The sequence below is a fragment of the Cydia strobilella genome, chromosome 1, assembly GCF_947568885.1.
Source record: "Cydia strobilella chromosome 1, ilCydStro3.1, whole genome shotgun sequence".
Lineage (NCBI taxonomy): Eukaryota > Metazoa > Arthropoda > Insecta > Lepidoptera > Tortricidae > Cydia > Cydia strobilella.
This window is the reverse complement of record NC_086041.1, coordinates 9,273,240-9,291,107: the sequence shown is the minus strand read 5'-3', so window position 1 is coordinate 9,291,107 and position 17,868 is coordinate 9,273,240. Positions and strand designations below refer to the sequence as shown.

The 17,868-nt window shown below is 40.8% G+C and overlaps 2 protein-coding genes across 2 annotated transcripts in view; one reads left to right on the top strand and one right to left on the bottom strand.

Moving 5' to 3' along the window:
* Positions 1 to 11,358, top strand: part of LOC134740480 (tRNA (adenine(58)-N(1))-methyltransferase catalytic subunit TRMT61A) — a 91,055-nt gene extending 79,697 nt beyond the window's left edge. Inside the window, exons 6-7 of the mRNA XM_063672971.1 lie at positions 10,848 to 10,977; positions 11,237 to 11,358. Coding sequence (XP_063529041.1) covers positions 10,848 to 10,977; positions 11,237 to 11,319 — 213 coding nt within the window. The 3' untranslated portion in view covers positions 11,320 to 11,358. The remainder of the gene's footprint in view (positions 1 to 10,847; positions 10,978 to 11,236) is intronic.
* A 38-nt stretch (positions 11,359 to 11,396) lies between these two features.
* Positions 11,397 to 17,868, bottom strand: part of LOC134740494 (HEAT repeat-containing protein 5B) — a 31,335-nt gene continuing 24,863 nt past the window's right edge. The window contains exons 36-39 of the mRNA XM_063672997.1: positions 17,448 to 17,587; positions 16,705 to 16,912; positions 15,792 to 15,952; positions 11,397 to 15,564 (exon numbers count right to left, since the gene is read on the bottom strand). Coding sequence (XP_063529067.1) covers positions 15,397 to 15,564; positions 15,792 to 15,952; positions 16,705 to 16,912; positions 17,448 to 17,587 — 677 coding nt within the window. The 3' untranslated portion in view covers positions 11,397 to 15,396. The remainder of the gene's footprint in view (positions 15,565 to 15,791; positions 15,953 to 16,704; positions 16,913 to 17,447; positions 17,588 to 17,868) is intronic.

Sequence of the window (17,868 nt, the reverse complement as noted above, 5' to 3'; positions counted from 1 at the left end):
AATCGTATTCATAATTTCTTCGAATTTGAAAACGCGTTAATCGCAAACACGATTACAAAATTAGATGTATACAATTATAAATCGTTTTAAATATATCCACCACGTAATCCTTGTATAAAAAATTAAACCAGCAATTAATTTACCGAAGCTATTACATTTAATTATTATTATCATTCATCAGTCTGTTCACAGCATTTACATCTAATATTACGATTAGGCACATGTAACAGGGTTAAAGAGTCAAGGCCCATGACATCAGCCTCCCTTTACGCGATCAAAACAAATTGACAACTCCGATTAATTACAATCAATTATTTCCACAAACTTATGTGAAGTTTGACAGTCAATTTGTTATAAGACGTACGTTAGCCAATGCACTGTTAAAAATCAAACAACTTAACATTCGCAAGCGCTTTCCAACTATGTAAAGCTTGTTATTAAAAAAACAACTTTATTCCAAACGCTTGCAGTTTGTTTTATAACCATGTGCATGCTGCATATGTGGTCAGAAGCAGACAGTTTAAAAATGTTAATTTGAAAACCAGAATCAATCAAGCCTTTACTTAACCTTAGCATCGGAAGCTGTAAGGACGAAATGCCCACGATTGTAGTCAGTAAATGTTTTTAATTATTTATACTGAGGTTCCGTCATTTGTACTCGTAAATTCATTTCACTCTGCATACCATTGGTGTTGGGTTGGGTGAATTTAAACCTGCGGAAGTTCTGATGCTTAATTAAATTGCTATTTACTACTAACTATACGAAAATAAAATCAATAAGTTGTGCGGCTTGATTTTTAATGGTTTGTAACGTCAGAACACACTAGACCTGCAGAGTCACCTGTTAAAACTGCAGACGCATCGCAAAAAGTAGATGTAGATAATTAGATAGGTACCTAATGCTAACTTTTTTAGCATTGACAGAAGTACGCATCAGTATTTTTGTCGAGCACTTTATGCGTTACGAGTATGAGCCTAACCTTAAAACGTAGAATAATGCTTACGAACTTAAGGAACTCTTTTTATACTTGGTAAAAACATATTCCTCTCAAATCCGACATTGAACGTGTTCAAGATAATTTTGTCACAGTCGCAAGCTGTTTAATGCTATTTGGCTGAAAGGGTTTTAATGCAAATTTAAACGCATATTATTATGAGCTTTCATACACGGATAATTTATGATTTCGGCGGGAGTGTTCAGATAAGTGGTGCAAAGTGGCTGGGCAGTCAAGCTGGTCAATTCTTATTATTTCTTTTGAATGCTCCTCTCAAAACTAAGTTATACTTATACACTTGCCAAATTTTCTAAAAGTAATTGAAGTATAACACGCTCTCGCAATATTCCCTAATATTCTAGGGGGTATATAATACAATACAATATATTTGTTTCCATTTACTTTCGTGAATTCATACACAGTGTAAGTGTCGAAACATTTTGATAGCGGGTTTCGGGTTGTCTGCATGATAGAATACAGTACAGGACGTACTTATACCAAATATGTAATAGCAAATTTCCGCAAAATCTAATCAAATTGCTGTACGAGTACATTCGTCGGAAATGTGCCCACCAAATGAATAATTAAATCCTTAAAAACGCTATTTGGTATCCAAATAATCAACTATGTAGTTTATAACTCTAGATATAGCCTAGAAGTATTTAAAATCCGCCTGCCTTTATATAAGATTAAAAATCAACAATAAAGTTAGTACCTTGGCTTAATCGGGCATGAATGTTAATCGAATAGGTATGTTTATTTTCTGCGTTGTGTTATTTAATTGACACTAAAGTAATCACCTAATTGCGTTTATAAATTTAAATGCTAAGCATTAAACAATTCTAAATCGATTATATCGTACGTTTAGCAGGCCACAACTAACGGATATATGCACCCGTTTTTTAAAAATGAGTATTTTTAATTTTTGCACATTTTTAAGTTAGATATATGGTCATCTGCTAGCCATGTCAGTCACCCGAAGCACGTGTCTCAGTCCTATAATTGATAACATATTTAGGTTATTTTTTCTTAAATTAAATTTCTTATTCAACTTCCAGTAACTCTAGCAATCTTAATAAAAAATGTGTGTTCAGATAATCATATCAAAATATGTGTTTTATTCATATTAGGCACAAGAAACCGAAAATGAAAATATGTTTATTCATAAACACAGCAGCAGCTAAAGTCGTTTCTAACACACAAATGTTATTATACAGTAGAAGTTCCTACAAGTCTTATAGAAAACATAGAATTTGTAATAAAGGAATTATTGATATAATGTTCTTATTTATAAGCATCTGTCATTGCCACACCCGATATGGGTATATCATGTATTGAAACAAGTGTTGATGGAAAACCTGATATGTACATACATGTAAGCAATTATAATTAAATTAATCAATAAATAAGTTGCTGCTGTTTTAAAGAACACACGTTACATAATTATACTAACGTCTAAATAAGGTCCATTTTCATCATAAGTTGTGAAATTTTATAGCGCATGTGACAAATGCATGCAAATGCATGTGCATATGACAAATTCATGACATACGGCATACAACAAGCATACATTTTATTTTACATAGACCTATATAAAAAGACTGGAAAAGGTCAGAATAAACTGGCTAAGTGGCCAGTATCAGACACGCACGGAATGTCACACCTCACACCGAACACGTGCCCGGGCCGCCCGAACACCCGTGAAATTACCGCTTTTTCCTGCCAACACAGATGATTTGCACTTCCATTGTTCTGCCCGCTCTATAGGGATGTTTCACGCATGGTTTTATTTCTTATGGTATATATTACTTAAAGAGATTTAAATGTATGTGAGTATTTAGAGCGACATTAAAACTTTAACATATGACATTAACCTACCCTTAATTCGTTTCACTCGGTTAAGATTATAATGATTTAAGTTGTGATGAAATATTATAACTAAGATAATCAGGACATGCTTACTGCACTGAAACATTAAAAAGATCAATACGAAGCCGAAGGATACAGCTCGATGCGCGGGATCGATGGATTGATTGCGCAAGCATCGATTAAACGGCGCGTATATCAATCGCCATTACCGCTGGCTGTCAATAATGGGATCGCATGAATCACGCGCTGCCGCTGTGGCGAAATATGGAGCTTTTGTTGTTTTAAATGCTTTTAGTGATGTGAAAATATTAAAAAGTAATCGATTCATTGCCACCGGTTTAATAAACCCACACAACACCTAGGTCACCTAGTTTACTTACGAAACTTACGTAGATAACTTACCTATGTAGGTAAAGCAGACGCAAAAAATAATGTTGATAATTTTTACTATTTTCATCGCTATCGTTGGTTTTTACAGCAAAGTATTCCAATAATTCAACAGAATAAAAAAAATAACAAAACATAATTTGCTCTCATTTAATTCTTACGTGTATCTACCTTACTTCATGTTATACATGTGTCAGCATCGTCTCTGGAGAATAATATGTGTAAATACCTAAGTACTTAGTATTGGTAATACCTAACAAAATTCCCAGTAAAATTAAATTCAATATTCAAATCTAAAAAAAATCTGACTCATTTGTTCCTCGCGTGTAACTTATCTTATACATGTAGGTACTGACTGCTACCGATGCTTTTTATCTTTTTTATTTTTCTCCAATATGGACGTCTACATTCAAACGAGTATTTATCAATCCCTGACAGCTATGGAGACACCAACATGGCTCTGATAAGGCTTCTTGCAAGTGTTTGGCAGCTGCGTCATTTTGTGCTCATTTATTATTTTTAAAACATTTTGCTTCGGCGATTTTTGTTAAGAATAATGGAGGTGTTTTGATTAGCAAGAGGACTTTATTTATGTCAATATACTCATATGTATATGTTTAAAATATAATATGAACACTTTTCTATCTCTAGTTAATGATTGACGTACTTATTACTGACAAGTAAGTAGTTATTTAGCTGTCACTGAAATCTTATAATATAAATATCCGCAGGCTCGTAGGATACTTATGTTTCAGCATACATTTGTAAGAAACACATCAATATGGCTAATTGTCTGATAAAGTACCTACCTAATTATAAAAGTTCTGGTCGAAAAGATCTGTTGAAATGAAAGTAAACACATGTTTCCAAAAACTTAGTAGCGACCATTTAGCGGATATTTACGTAGTGTATATTTCCAGATTGATGGCATTAGGGTCTTTGACACTCTTAGTCGAAAATTTTCGGCACGGGCCAACCGGCAAGTAATAATTATTCTGAGTGTCAATAAATAATAAAGTGGCCGCGCACGTCTTGAGTGCTCGTTCGTCTCTCTTATCTCAATTCTTAATGCGCCTCTTTGCTCGTTATTCTTTTTTACTTTTTGTTCTTTTTCAACATGTCATCCAGTGGTGAGGTTAAATTCTGTGTTGACAGCATGAAGGTTTTATGTTTTAATCTCGACTTAATGTTCGTTCAGCAGCATTAGGCGGTTGTAGGCTGTAGCTCGGTTCTATTAATTTAGATCAGATTTGTACTTAGTCATGTCTATAAATGAATATTTTATCGGCCAGTTTCTTTGCTTAACAAATTTTATTCAACGTATCAATCCGAATTGTGACTTTTAAATAAATTAGAAGCAATTGATCAATGCGGTTAAACTGGCCTGGCGAGTTGTAGCTGCATTTTCGTAGCATCGTCCATCAATCTCGCACTTCGAATTTATGTTACGTAATTGCGGTGCGTCTGCGCAGCATTGCAATGATTTCGCTTATTATGTTGTTTTTCAAATATTTATTTTGTGGTTTTTCCGTTGTGTTACTGAGGAAAATAATTGGACAATATCTACTAACAACGGTAACATAAGTTGAATGTTTAATATATCCTGCCATATCTACTTTAATTTTTTTGTTAACTATTATAGTGATTATAAAAATTAGCAAAACATCAATAAATATTGAACTTACAATAATTAAATAATTTATTTACATTATAAATACAACTACATTACATAGGTCTATCCAATAACGAAAAAAAAAGTCATTTATTTAAAGAGAAACAAAAATCCTTACGTTTTAAACATATATTACAACAAAAAAACCTAAAACTACACATACTTAAAACTACCTAACACGTTCTGTGTCAAGTCCGGTCCAAAAGTCACCATCACACTAGCAGCGTTACCGCGCTGTATAACGATGGAGACCTGTTGGACCAGCCAAAACCCAGATCGGCGGTCGTTACCCCTCTCCCTCAGCCGCCGACCCAGTTCCCTGAACAATTCACACGCCACGCTGCACCAGGATCCGGCCGTTTCTACAGCAACAAAATCACACAAAATCGTACGTCCCCTGTAACCCGGAGTACTTGGCGTGCTTATTTTTGGCGGCAATTTCTGCTGCCGAACCTGCCGCCTTAACCGTGTGCCTTAGATGGGACGCAGCAAATGTACTAACACATGTCGCTTCCCATAAAAGACACCGCCCCCTTCGCCAGGGGACCAAGGTGAGCCCTTCGGGCCTTTTCCCGGCAGACCGAGACAAGCCTGGTGGTTCTAATACGCACGGGATATTGGCCGACACCATTGCCCGACGCACAATATCGTTTACAGAGTGGTGTCCAGGGAACCGACCAGCGCACCTCTGGCAACTTAGCCCGTGATGGCTGTTCTTCTCAACAAACACCCCGCAGATACACCGGTGCGCGTCGCACACTTTGCATCCCAACCTCAGGGCCACTGCAATTCTCAGTGAGTCCAGCAGTGTGGTACGGAGACAGCAGAACATGCAACCACGCTCCCGACTCAGGCCTGGATACTGCCATGAGGCGCGCCAGGTCGGCTCCCGAGGCCGCACTCAAATTTGAATAAGCAAGCTTGCACAGGGTGTCATCCCACGCTCTCTGCGCCACCAAGTTATTCAGGACGTTCATCGGTGGGGCATAAAGTAGCCCATTTTGCCAAAGCCTCGGAAACCAGAGGTACGCAGACATCCCTACCCTCGACCCTTTTGGGAGTCTGGGAGTTTCTGGGAGTCATATTCTGATACGCGAAACAAGACCCGCTGAACCATGCGCGGACGCTAATAAGGCCTCTAAATCGATGTCCTGCATCCGCCGAACACCAAGACCCCCGTACCGGACCGGTAAGGAAGCCTGACACCATTGAGCCGCGTTTAAACTAACATTTAGCAGCGAGCAGCAGTCTTGAGAGTTTCGTCCAGGGAAAGCAGATCCTGCTCAAAAAGCCAAGTGGGCGATGTGCGCAAAGTGTACAGTGTACACCATGCGAGGCAACGCGAAACAATTCCGCAAAACAACAAAATGAGGGAGACTTGTCCAGCCAGATGTGCCAAATGCTCACGTACTCCCGAGAGTTTACCGAGCTGACACCCTCGGAAAATACGGGAGCACCTAGCAAATTAAAAGAAGTTTTGTCAATTATTTGTCATTTACCATCTTACTGCACTCATCCTATTATTACGGCTTAGAATAACCCTATTAGCATACCTTTGATCTAAACCTTTTTTCCTGACCACTCAACTATACAAACGTAGCATTTTAGCCACCACCAGGCCAAGGTCAGCTAAGTTCAAACTGCGGTCGTACGGATACAGGCTCTGCTCAATTAGTGGCAATCTTCACCACAACTCTGTCAAGGTCCGCCATCACTATTAGGACGGCACTTTAGTATTGGCACGTACTGTATGCCCCTTTTTGTACTATAAGAGGAAGTTATCTTCACGAGTTTTTGCTGTAATCAAACGTCAATAGAAAGAGGAAATCCGAACAAATGTTTTTATTAGTCATTTTAAAGATCAGCACTAAGTGGCTGTTTGAAGAATGAAGGCATAATTTGTTCCGTATTGTTTCGAAATTATGTACCTATGCGTGGCAAAAAACGTTAATAGACAATAATTACTATTGAATAAAAATCTTGACATGTGAACATGTCTTACCTACCTACTAGAATGAACTTGATGCGGTGTTATTTATTTGGTTCTTAGCATAATATGGACATCTTTATGATCTTCGCCGAAGTTGCAAGAATCTATGTTATTATTTATTACCGTAGAATGAAAACTAAAATAGGTAAGTAGGTAATTGTTACTATATATTTCGTGATTATTTATCGATATTTTGGCGCACTAAGCTTACAGTTACTGAGTAAACAATTGAACATAGCACTTGAGACGGTACCGAATGGCAGGAACTCATCACAACCCATTTCCGTGTTAAATATCCCGCTTTTATGTGAATGATTATATCAGAATAACATTCAGAATATATTAATTTTAAACCTTACTATAATTTTATACAAATATTTGCTACGATTCCTATAGCACAGACTGCAGCTGCAATTGTACTTTCGCTCCATCCAAGGTTTTACAAACAAAAGCTGTGCAATACCTACACCCCATGTAATGTACTATATTTAGTAATCCCACGAGATGAGAGGACATCTCCGCTCTGTCATTAGAAGGCGCCACTGCTCGCCTGTCATTTAAAACCTAACAGTACCGTTTAATGCTGCCTTTGCTGTATGGATTAATTCTAAGCTTACGCAATATCTCCATTGTAGCATAGCTTCTTTAAAATATACCTATGTATTTAAAGGTACAATTGCAGTTTCCAAATATCTACCGTTGCTTGTCTACCTATACTTACAATAACATAAATATCAGTTGTATATTTTATACAGTAAACGTCTTACTTACATAATCTAAGCCTTAAATATGGAAAAAATATTGTTAAATGATGTACATTAGGCTTGCTATCGTTAAAATTGTATCTACTATAATAACTGAGGTACCTGCAGAGAGCCTCGAAACTACTCGCATGAGCATCGCTGACACGTCTTTTAAGCTCAGTAAAATTTTGTGCTAACCCTTAAAACCTTTATAGGTCTAAGTGAAACACTTATTGTCACAAAATTAATACTTATCCAAATTAACCAGAAACAGATATACTTAAGTTTGCACGATAAACATAGAAGGCATAGTGTATGAAATTCGCCTGGCGATTATCGAAACACCTGTGATAACGTTTGTTTGATTCCCATGATCCATGTGGAATACCAGCTGCGATGGTGCGAAGGTCGCGCAAGCCCCGTGACATCGATAATTGCATTCCCCGCCCTGACCCCCTTGCGGTATCAGCGGGTACACAAGTGGCACCACTAATCCTAAGGTTCTGTATACATATTATACCAACATATGTTTTCAACATCTCAAGAAAAAAACGTCACAGGGCTCACAGGTTCTATCCAAATAGTTATATCATTTTGTAGTAATTTAAATACAATTTAGAAATTAAAAATTCAATTGATACCTAAAGATTGTTAGGTGGGTAAACCACTTAATCATCATGAAAGTTTATAGTACTTATAGTAATACAGAACGCTTAATAGCTTGGGTATGGTAACAGTTGTCATCTCAATACGATTTTAAAATACTGTAGCACTGTAGAAAACTAAAATAAAACTAAGTAGGTATTGAACAAAAAAGCTCTATAGGTATACTTACAAGTATGTGGAAAATTATAGGTTCATTTATTATATGTATAGGTATGTGTGTTGTAAAATATCTATTGGCATTTTCAATAGGATTGTACCGCACCATCAAGCACGTATACGGTCGACAGCCACTAATGGGGTATCGGCGGTAATTCGCGTCTGTTAGGTTTACACGTTTAGCACTCTGTGACGCATGGCGTCATCCCGTCACACTCATCGCCCGTTTAGTAACATAGCAAACTAGTACCTAGCATGATGGATTACATTATCCTGTATTGAGTTCACGTCTGTTGGACTTACACGTTTAGCACTCTGTGACGCATGGCGTCATCCCGTCACACTCATCGCAAGTTTAGCAAGATAGTAAGCCTGTGCCTAGCATGATGGATAACATTCTTGTATTGGTAGTTGTTCACGTCTGTTGGTCTTACATGTTTGGCACTCTGTGACGCATGGCGTCATCCCGTCACACTCATCGCAAGTTTAGCAACATAGTAAGCCTGTGCCTAGCATGATGGATAACATGCTTGTATTGGTAATTGTTCACGTCAGTTGGTCTTACATGTTTGGCACTCTGTGACGCATGGCGTCATCCCGTCACACTCATCGCCTGTTAAGCAACATAAGCAAGCCTGTCCAAGCATGATGTAGAAGCTTCTTGTGTCGCATGGTGCTGTATTGTCTTAGGTATTTCTGCTCGTCTTCTCTCTTGCTACTGGTTCAATAAGGCATACGATATGCTTTTACCATTCTACTTATTGCAAAATTATATCGGAATTTGAGTACCTAACGCACCGTGCTAGCATCTCGGGCTTAATTAACTCGCGTAAATTATGCACGCCTGTCAGTTACCACGTCTTTAAAATTGGCGCACCCATGCTTGTTATTTTATACAAACATACTCCATCGTGTAGCTATTTGCGGTGAATTACGACATTAACCCAAGATTGAAACATTAACTGAATGTTAAATGAATGTATTTATTCACAATGTTTATAATATTACATATCATTTTTACATATATATTAAAATATTAAAACTAGTTATGTTAGGCACTAGTGCGTATTCAAATATTTTTGAGTACCTCCGCCGCTCCGATATACCCGATGGCGACTGTACCTATACCTATAAGGGATTGTTTCCCCATATAAATAGGTACTCAAAGTTTGGATTCATGTAAATATCAGAATAAGTACCGTAAAATCAGGTACTTAACAATAGTCCTTAAGGGTCTCCGGCAAGCTCGGTTCTCCGGTTACAAACCTTTACAATACAAACGTAGTTCCGCTCTTATTTTAAAACGACTAGCTAGATTGCTCTGAAACTTTGTACTTACAATAGGATAAGGTTTATCTATGTCTGTAATTAGTTTATTTGTTAGCCAATTTGTTTTTGCTCTATTTCGTTTGTTTTATAAACTGGAGCTATATAAACTAATTTCAGACCTACTAGATATAGGTACCTCATGTGCAAAGTTTCATCACAATCCAACACGTAGTGTTAAAATGAGAGCGGAACTACGTTTTTATGGGAAGGTGCAGTTCGGCCGAGCTTGCCGGGGACTCTTAAGTACAACTCTGTGGCCCTAGTGAAAAAAGGGTACAAGTCTCGCGTAGCTTAGGTGTAAAAGGGCGTAAGTGTTACGTGGAACTATGAACAACTGCGCAGCCCGAGACTTGTACCTACCCTTATTCACTAGGGCCACAGAACTGGTCCAGTTTTTACCGTTGATTCTTAACGAGCCTTTGTACTCGTTACTTTTATTTTGGAGCTTAGATACACTAATGTTCTTTCTATATTATATACTAAACATAATATGAAAATTACTTATACATATTTTACTGGAACTTGAACTTGGCCTTGGGTTGTAAATTGTCGACTAAAGTTACCTAATTTTACGGTAACTAATACTTAATATTAGTAATACAGTAATGTATAATAGGAAATATAACCAAGTAGAAAGTGAGACTGATACCTGATAAAGATAAAAAGCCAAGCCAGTCTTTACTAACTTTACATTTAAACTAGCGGGGGACACTGGGGACAGGCAGTGTATTAATTTGTTATTGTACGAATCTAATGTAAAAAAAAGCGAGTCGCATTCGCGTTTCTAGGGTCCGCTGGGAGGGGATAAAATCAAGCTCTTTAACAAATGGGCGGACAGGACGTTTAGGACTTACCTATAGGGATTCCATTGGCACCCTTCGGGTATTGAACCCAAAAATCATTGACTAACTATAGTTTTTAATAGCCACCTTACCTTACCAGCTATTTCATTTTTTCATAGGTATCTCGGAAATTCACTTAGCTTAAAAGTAAATATCTGTGTACTTTACCTATTTCTTAAAGCGAGTACTTGTTTCCAGAGCTCCGAGAACCCAGTAGACGAGAAGCCGACATCAGACACGAACTACGTGGTGGGTGCGTGGCCGCCGAGCACGCCGGGCCACACCGGCTACCTCACCGTTGCGACGCTGCCGCCTTTTTTCCTTAGAGGTGAGTTCTCCAATCAGGTATGGCGGTAATATAGGTTACTGGGTCGTAATATGGTCTGCGAGAAAACCTCTACTTATTTATTACAACTGTTTCGCGGTCCAGCCCTGTTGTCTGCCTCAACTGCTTTTACGAAACCTAATAGTATATAGAGATAGCATTGTTTCTACCTAAGTACCTACCCCATCCTTGTCGAATTTGTAGATGTTAAATACTTGTAATTGTTTTGTATTCTAATCCATATATTCCTTATTATTTTCAGACAAGAAATACAAAGCGGAAGTTAGCAGTAATGAAAAATCTGTATTATCAGAAAATGACGCAGTTATGGAAACAAGCGCATAATGTAAATTAATTAATGAAATAAAATAAATTTAACTATTACTCAGTACTTTTATTCTTAATAAACCCGGGGACTGACTGTATAATAAAAATAGTTTTTGTAAGGTAAATGGTATATATTTAAATAAAAGCCTTAAAATAATTTACTGACTGAAAATATCTATAAATAAATAATTCCATTAAGACATGAAACTTACACAATACAAATTAACGAGAATTGGCATTCGTCACTCAATATTGGGAATAATAAAAGACAGTTGGAAAATTATTTCGTACAAAAATTTGGCAATCAGAATTTCATTATTTAACACGGCAATTTATTTTGATTATTTTGTTAATTTCTACCATATTAGCACACTAATTGCTGAAACTCTTGAGAACTTTTATTACAAAGGGCAATGAGCGGCCATGGAAACTGTACTAAAGGGGCCCACTGATCAGTCCGCCGGACGATATCGGCCTGTCAGTTGTTCGGAACTGTCAAATTTTTGTTCTAACTGACGGGCCGATATCGTCCAGCGGACTTATAGTCAGTGGGCCCCTTTAGTTTCAAGTTACTGTAACAATTTATTGAAGTTTTTTGGTGCACTTGTCAGTTAACAGCTTAATTCAAAACGGAAAATAAAAAAATAACGGCTAAAATCTAACTTAGGATGGTATTCCATCTGTCCAATATCTTAGTCCAATGTGTATTTGCGTCTCACATGTTGCCTAATGAGAGAGTGACACGCAATGTACATTGGACAAATTGGACACGTGTGCTAGGTAGAGTTTTGCATAATATTCCTATTAGGTACATTTCTACTTTAATATAAGTTCTTATGACATTTCAGCTAGGAACTAAGCGTGCAATACATGCAAACCTTAAAATGTCGTAACCAATTTCATTATACCTACTGTTTTCCCCTATTACGTAAAAATAAAATGTCGATGTTGTGTCAGTACATAAAATGATTAAATATTGTCAGTTAGAACATCGACACGTATCTCAAACTTTTCATCACATTCAACATTCGATACACTCCTTAAAATTTTCAACAATTAAATATAATCTACAATTGCTATAATTTTTGACACTAAGCAGTATTTAGATTCAAAATATATAATATCAATCATTTAAATTAAGCATATATTTTATAGGTGTATTTATATTTGCCCCACCCTACATGATCTACTGTGAGACTGTGACAGAGGAAAGAATCATGTCTGTGTTGGATGAGAACGGACCAGAATATACTGTTATATTTATATAAGGAAGTAAAGGAAGTTATTACTTTAAATAGTCGTTAATAGTTGCGGTCTTAGTAATATTATTTAAATCTTAAACGAAGGCTTGATGTGTTTGGAATGTTTACTTTAAATATAAATGATATTGTCCGTCACTCAAGTATTTTTGTTCCTTTTTTTAAATGTTAATGTATGCCAATTACAATTAGTATTGCTAGCCTCAATTTTACTTACAATTAAATATGATACTAATGCCACATCCAGAATCAGAACAATGATGCAAACGATCTCAATAGTTATCTAGAAACAATTTGACACTAACTGTCCTTCCATCATTGTTCTACTCTCAGTCTATTTATAATAGTCATTGTGCTTAAACAATCTAATACCTAGTTGTTTATTTTTACGTAAAATTATAAATATTAAGGGCCAGTTGCACCAACCACAGTTAACAGACTGATCAACGTCAGGCAGCAGAGATCTATGAAGACTTGTCATACAATATAATTTAACGAACGCTTTAACGGTGACAGACGGTTTGGTGCAACCGACCCTAAGCAGGAGATTGGTATAAATAATTACATTTGTAGTAATTGTTTTATATAAATTTTGATAGCTTAAATATCACTAGATATTTGTCTCTAAAACCCTGACTTGCGGTTTCAAGTATTTGTTAAGTAATAGCAGTCTGTGTAATGGTTTATTTTTTATTTAACCCAGTCCTGCTATAACTAACTTTTGATAACCTCACTACAATAACCACTGGTCCTTTTCTTATATCTACGAACAATTAAGTCAGAAACCCTCAAACTATCCATATGTTTTCGTCATATTACACCTATAAATTAAATTCCTTAATACTCCAAGTTATTTCAAGTTATATACTCAATTTAATTAACTGTTAAATTTTTCTTAACTGTGATTATTAGTTCAAGTTATAATCGTTTACTTTAAGACGCTGCTTTACCTCTAACTAGTGACGCGTTGGGCCTTATTACTTGTTTCATTGCTGCTAGATACGCATAACAGAAATCGAGGGACTACTACTTCTCTTCCAATAGGTAGTTAACTAAGAGTACATAATGTGGTAGTTTTGTATTGTGAGGGTGCGGCGCAGCGCAGTTATCTAACACGATTAGTTCACGGCCGGGTCCAGCTTGCTACGCAGCTCCGCCGACTGGCACATGATCGTCTTGTATTGTGGTGAGGGCGCAGTTATCTGAAGTCGCTGAAGTCGGTCTTGAGCTGTATGGTGGGCCTGGCGGGGCGGGGCGCGAACACTGGGCGCGGCTGCGCGCGGCGCGCGCCGGCCTGGCTGCCCTTCACGGCCGTCTCCAGCTTGCTACGCAGCTCCGCCGACTGGCACATGATCGTCTTGTATTGTGGTGAGGGCGCAGTTATCTGAAGTCGCTGAAGTCGGTCTTGAGCTGTATGGTGGGCCTGGCGGGGCGGGGCGCGAACACTGGGCGCGGCTGCGCACGGCGCGCGCCGGCCTGGCTGCCCTTCACGGCCGTCTCCAGCTTGCTACGCAGCTCCGCCGACTGGCACATGATCGTCTTGTATTGTGGTGAGGGCGCAGTTATCTGAAGTCGCTGAAGTCGGTCTTGAGCTGTATGGTGGGCCTGGCGGGGCGGGGCGCGAACACTGGGCGCGGCTGCGCGCGGCGCGCGCCGGCCTGGCTGCCCTTCACGGCCGTCTCCAGCTTGCTACGCAGCTCCGCCGACTGGCACATGATCGTCTTGTATTGTGGTGAGGGCGCAGTTATCTGAAGTCGCTGAAGTCGGTCTTGAGCTGTATGGTGGGCCTGGCGGGGCGGGGCGCGAACACTGGGCGCGGCTGCGCGCGGCGCGCGCCGGCCTGGCTGCCCTTCACGGCCGTCTCCAGCTTGCTACGCAGCTCCGCCGACTGGCACATGATCGTCTTGTATTGTGGTGAGGGCGCAGTTATCTGAAGTCGCTGAAGTCGGTCTTGAGCTGTATGGTGGGCCTGGCGGGGCGGGGCGCGAACACTGGGCGCGGCTGCGCACGGCGCGCGCCGGCCTGGCTGCCCTTCACGGCCGTCTCCAGCTTGCTACGCAGCTCCGCCGACTGGCACATGATCGTCTTGTATTGTGGTGAGGGCGCAGTTATCTGAAGTCGCTGAAGTCGGTCTTGAGCTGTATGGTGGGCCTGGCGGGGCGGGGCGCGAACACTGGGCGCGGCTGCGCGCGGCGCGCGCCGGCCTGGCTGCCCTTCACGGCCGTCTCCAGCTTGCTACGCAGCTCCGCCGACTGGCACATGATCGTCTTGTATTGTGGTGAGGGCGCAGTTATCTGAAGTCGCTGAAGTCGGTCTTGAGCTGTATGGTGGGCCTGGCGGGGCGGGGCGCGAACACTGGGCGCGGCTGCGCGCGGCGCGCGCCGGCCTGGCTGCCCTTCACGGCCGTCTCCAGCTTGCTACGCAGCTCCGCCGACTGGCACATGATCGTCTTGTATTGTGGTGAGGGCGCAGTTATCTGAAGTCGCTGAAGTCGGTCTTGAGCTGTATGGTGGGCCTGGCGGGGCGGGGCGCGAACACTGGGCGCGGCTGCGCACGGCGCGCGCCGGCCTGGCTGCCCTTCACGGCCGTCTCCAGCTTGCTACGCAGCTCCGCCGACTGGCACATGATCGTCTTGTATTGTGGTGAGGGCGCAGTTATCTGAAGTCGCTGAAGTCGGTCTTGAGCTGTATGGTGGGCCTGGCGGGGCGGGGCGCGAACACTGGGCGCGGCTGCGCACGGCGCGCGCCGGCCTGGCTGCCCTTCACGGCCGTCTCCAGCTTGCTACGCAGCTCCGCCGACTGGCACATGATCGTCTTGTATTGTGGTGAGGGCGCAGTTATCTGAAGTCGCTGAAGTCGGTCTTGAGCTGTATGGTGGGCCTGGCGGGGCGGGGCGCGAACACTGGGCGCGGCTGCGCACGGCGCGCGCCGGCCTGGCTGCCCTTCACGGCCGTCTCCAGCTTGCTACGCAGCTCCGCCGACTGGGACATCATCGTCTTGAATTCCTGTCCAACGAAAATGTTCAATTTTAATTAACAATACAAGTTCCTAGCGACATCTAGTGAAGCGTGCCGGAAGATTCAGCATGCTCGAAGAATCAATAGATGGTGCCCCTATCTGTAGTCGTAAATTGGTAGACTTAGAATGACATCTACTAATTACAGGTATTTGAACAAGTGAAGCGGATATATGGATGGCCGTACGATGGATTGAGTGAGATCAGGTGTAGTACCTGCGGATGCTTGGGCCCCTGGCGCGTGAGCCAGGCGAGCGCGAAGTCGTGCAGCGCGCGCTCGGGCGGCGGCGGCGGCGGCGGCGGCGCGCGGCCCGGCGAGCCGCCCGGGCGCAGGTACGAGATCACTATGGGCACCACCAGCCACAGCAGATGGATGCCTGGAAAATTAAACATACATTTCAAAATTATTATGTCAAAACCGTCAAATTATACCGAAAATTATAAAAAGTTATTTACTAAGCCATACCTTGATGTGGTCCTTCTGTTAGGCCGCCAAAACAATAAGAACAATGTTTTAATAACAGGCATTATCTCGGTATATTGTAAAGTTGCTATATCATAGACAAAGGAATAAATTTAATAAGACGATACAAATTTGACAATTGAAGTAGATGTCGCTGTAAGGAGCCATGCGCTTGGCGCCGTAGAACACCATCATCCATTTCAAGTGTAAAATATGCACTATTTTATGTATCTGATTATCCTTTGTCTCTGGTATGTAATACAGAAACCAGGGCACGTTTGTTACACAACATATTTATGAAAATAATTACCTGGCGCAAAAACCTACTATAAAAAGATTTTACAACATTTAGCAGGTCAATGTGCACCGTGAACTTAGCGATATATGTGACATTTACGTTCGAAATGTAGCCAGCCGTCGCGCGCTATATCACTCGGACCCGTATCATGGAGAACCCAGTAATATTAGTGATAGATACGAGTAGACACTCTGCGCATGTTCAGGTGCAGCGTCAAGCAGATCATCTAGCGCAGCAACGACCACTATACCAGCCCAGTGTGTCATGTCGGTAGGTCTCTACGCCGTCACCGCGCGCGCCAATAAGACACGCACGCGAGCTAAGTGTGCTGCGATCACGAACACCTGACACTACCACTAGTGACTCACGGGCATGTTCGGGGGCAGCATTAAGCAGATCGTCCAGCGCAGTGATAGCGGCTATGGCGGCCCTGGTGTGCGTCATGTCGGTGGGTCTCCTCGCCGCGGCCGCGCGCGCCACCACGCGGGCGGCCAGCGCGCGCGCCCACCACGACACGCACGAGGGCGACGCCTGCGACCACACGGTGCGGATCACACCGCAACACTGCGCGAACACCTGCAGAGGGAGAATAACACTTTAGTACCTTTAGGATTAACACCTTAAAAGCATAAACATGTATGGGGCAATTTTTTTATTTATAGTTTATTTTTAAGTTTAGTTTTTAATTTAGTTTGTAATTTTGATTTTTTTATACTTAGTGTTTAATATAATGAAATAGAAATATATTTCCTTAAAAGCATCGTTTGGACTTCAATGCGACCTTTAAATACACCAATAACCTTAAAATTTACAACAAATTAACTAGAAGCCTATTTTATAAAGGGCTTTGTGTCGTAAATTTTAATAAAAATTGGCAATAAGGACCAGCTGCACCATCGAAAGTCATAACTACATTAAACAAATTGTCTTCCTATGAAAAAGATAGATTTCCATGTGTTGACAGTTGCAACATCACTTACATTACGAGTAGATTAGATGCGCCGTGCAACCCACCCTGTTTGTGTTGCATGGGTATCCATGGTTACACGCTTTGAGTATAAAATTGGTGGACCTGTACGCCTACGCTTGTTAATTAATCTTTAAAAACTACCTCATTGTCTCTGGTCTCGAGGCACTGCCGGAAGTGGTTAATGCAGGGGTAGTGCAGGGCAGGCGTGGGCTCCGAATGATTCAGCAGCACCGCCATAGCTCGCGCACCAATCACTGGGTCGATGCGCTGTCCGACTTCGTCTGAAAATAAATATAATTAGTACCAATAAAGCTTAACCTTTTCTTTTGAGTGATATTGTGTGGTAACGACGTAAAGGATTATTAATGGCATAGTACGCATAAGTAATGTCGCGCGAGTGACTAAAAACACGTGAGTGAAACCGCTAAGTTAGTTAAGTTAATATGTCTCACGATAGTTAAAATTCGATTACGCATAAGTAAGTTTAAATACTTTGTTTTATTAATATCGATATAATAAGACAGACGGATTAAATCGAAAATTTAATTAGTGTTGTGACAGG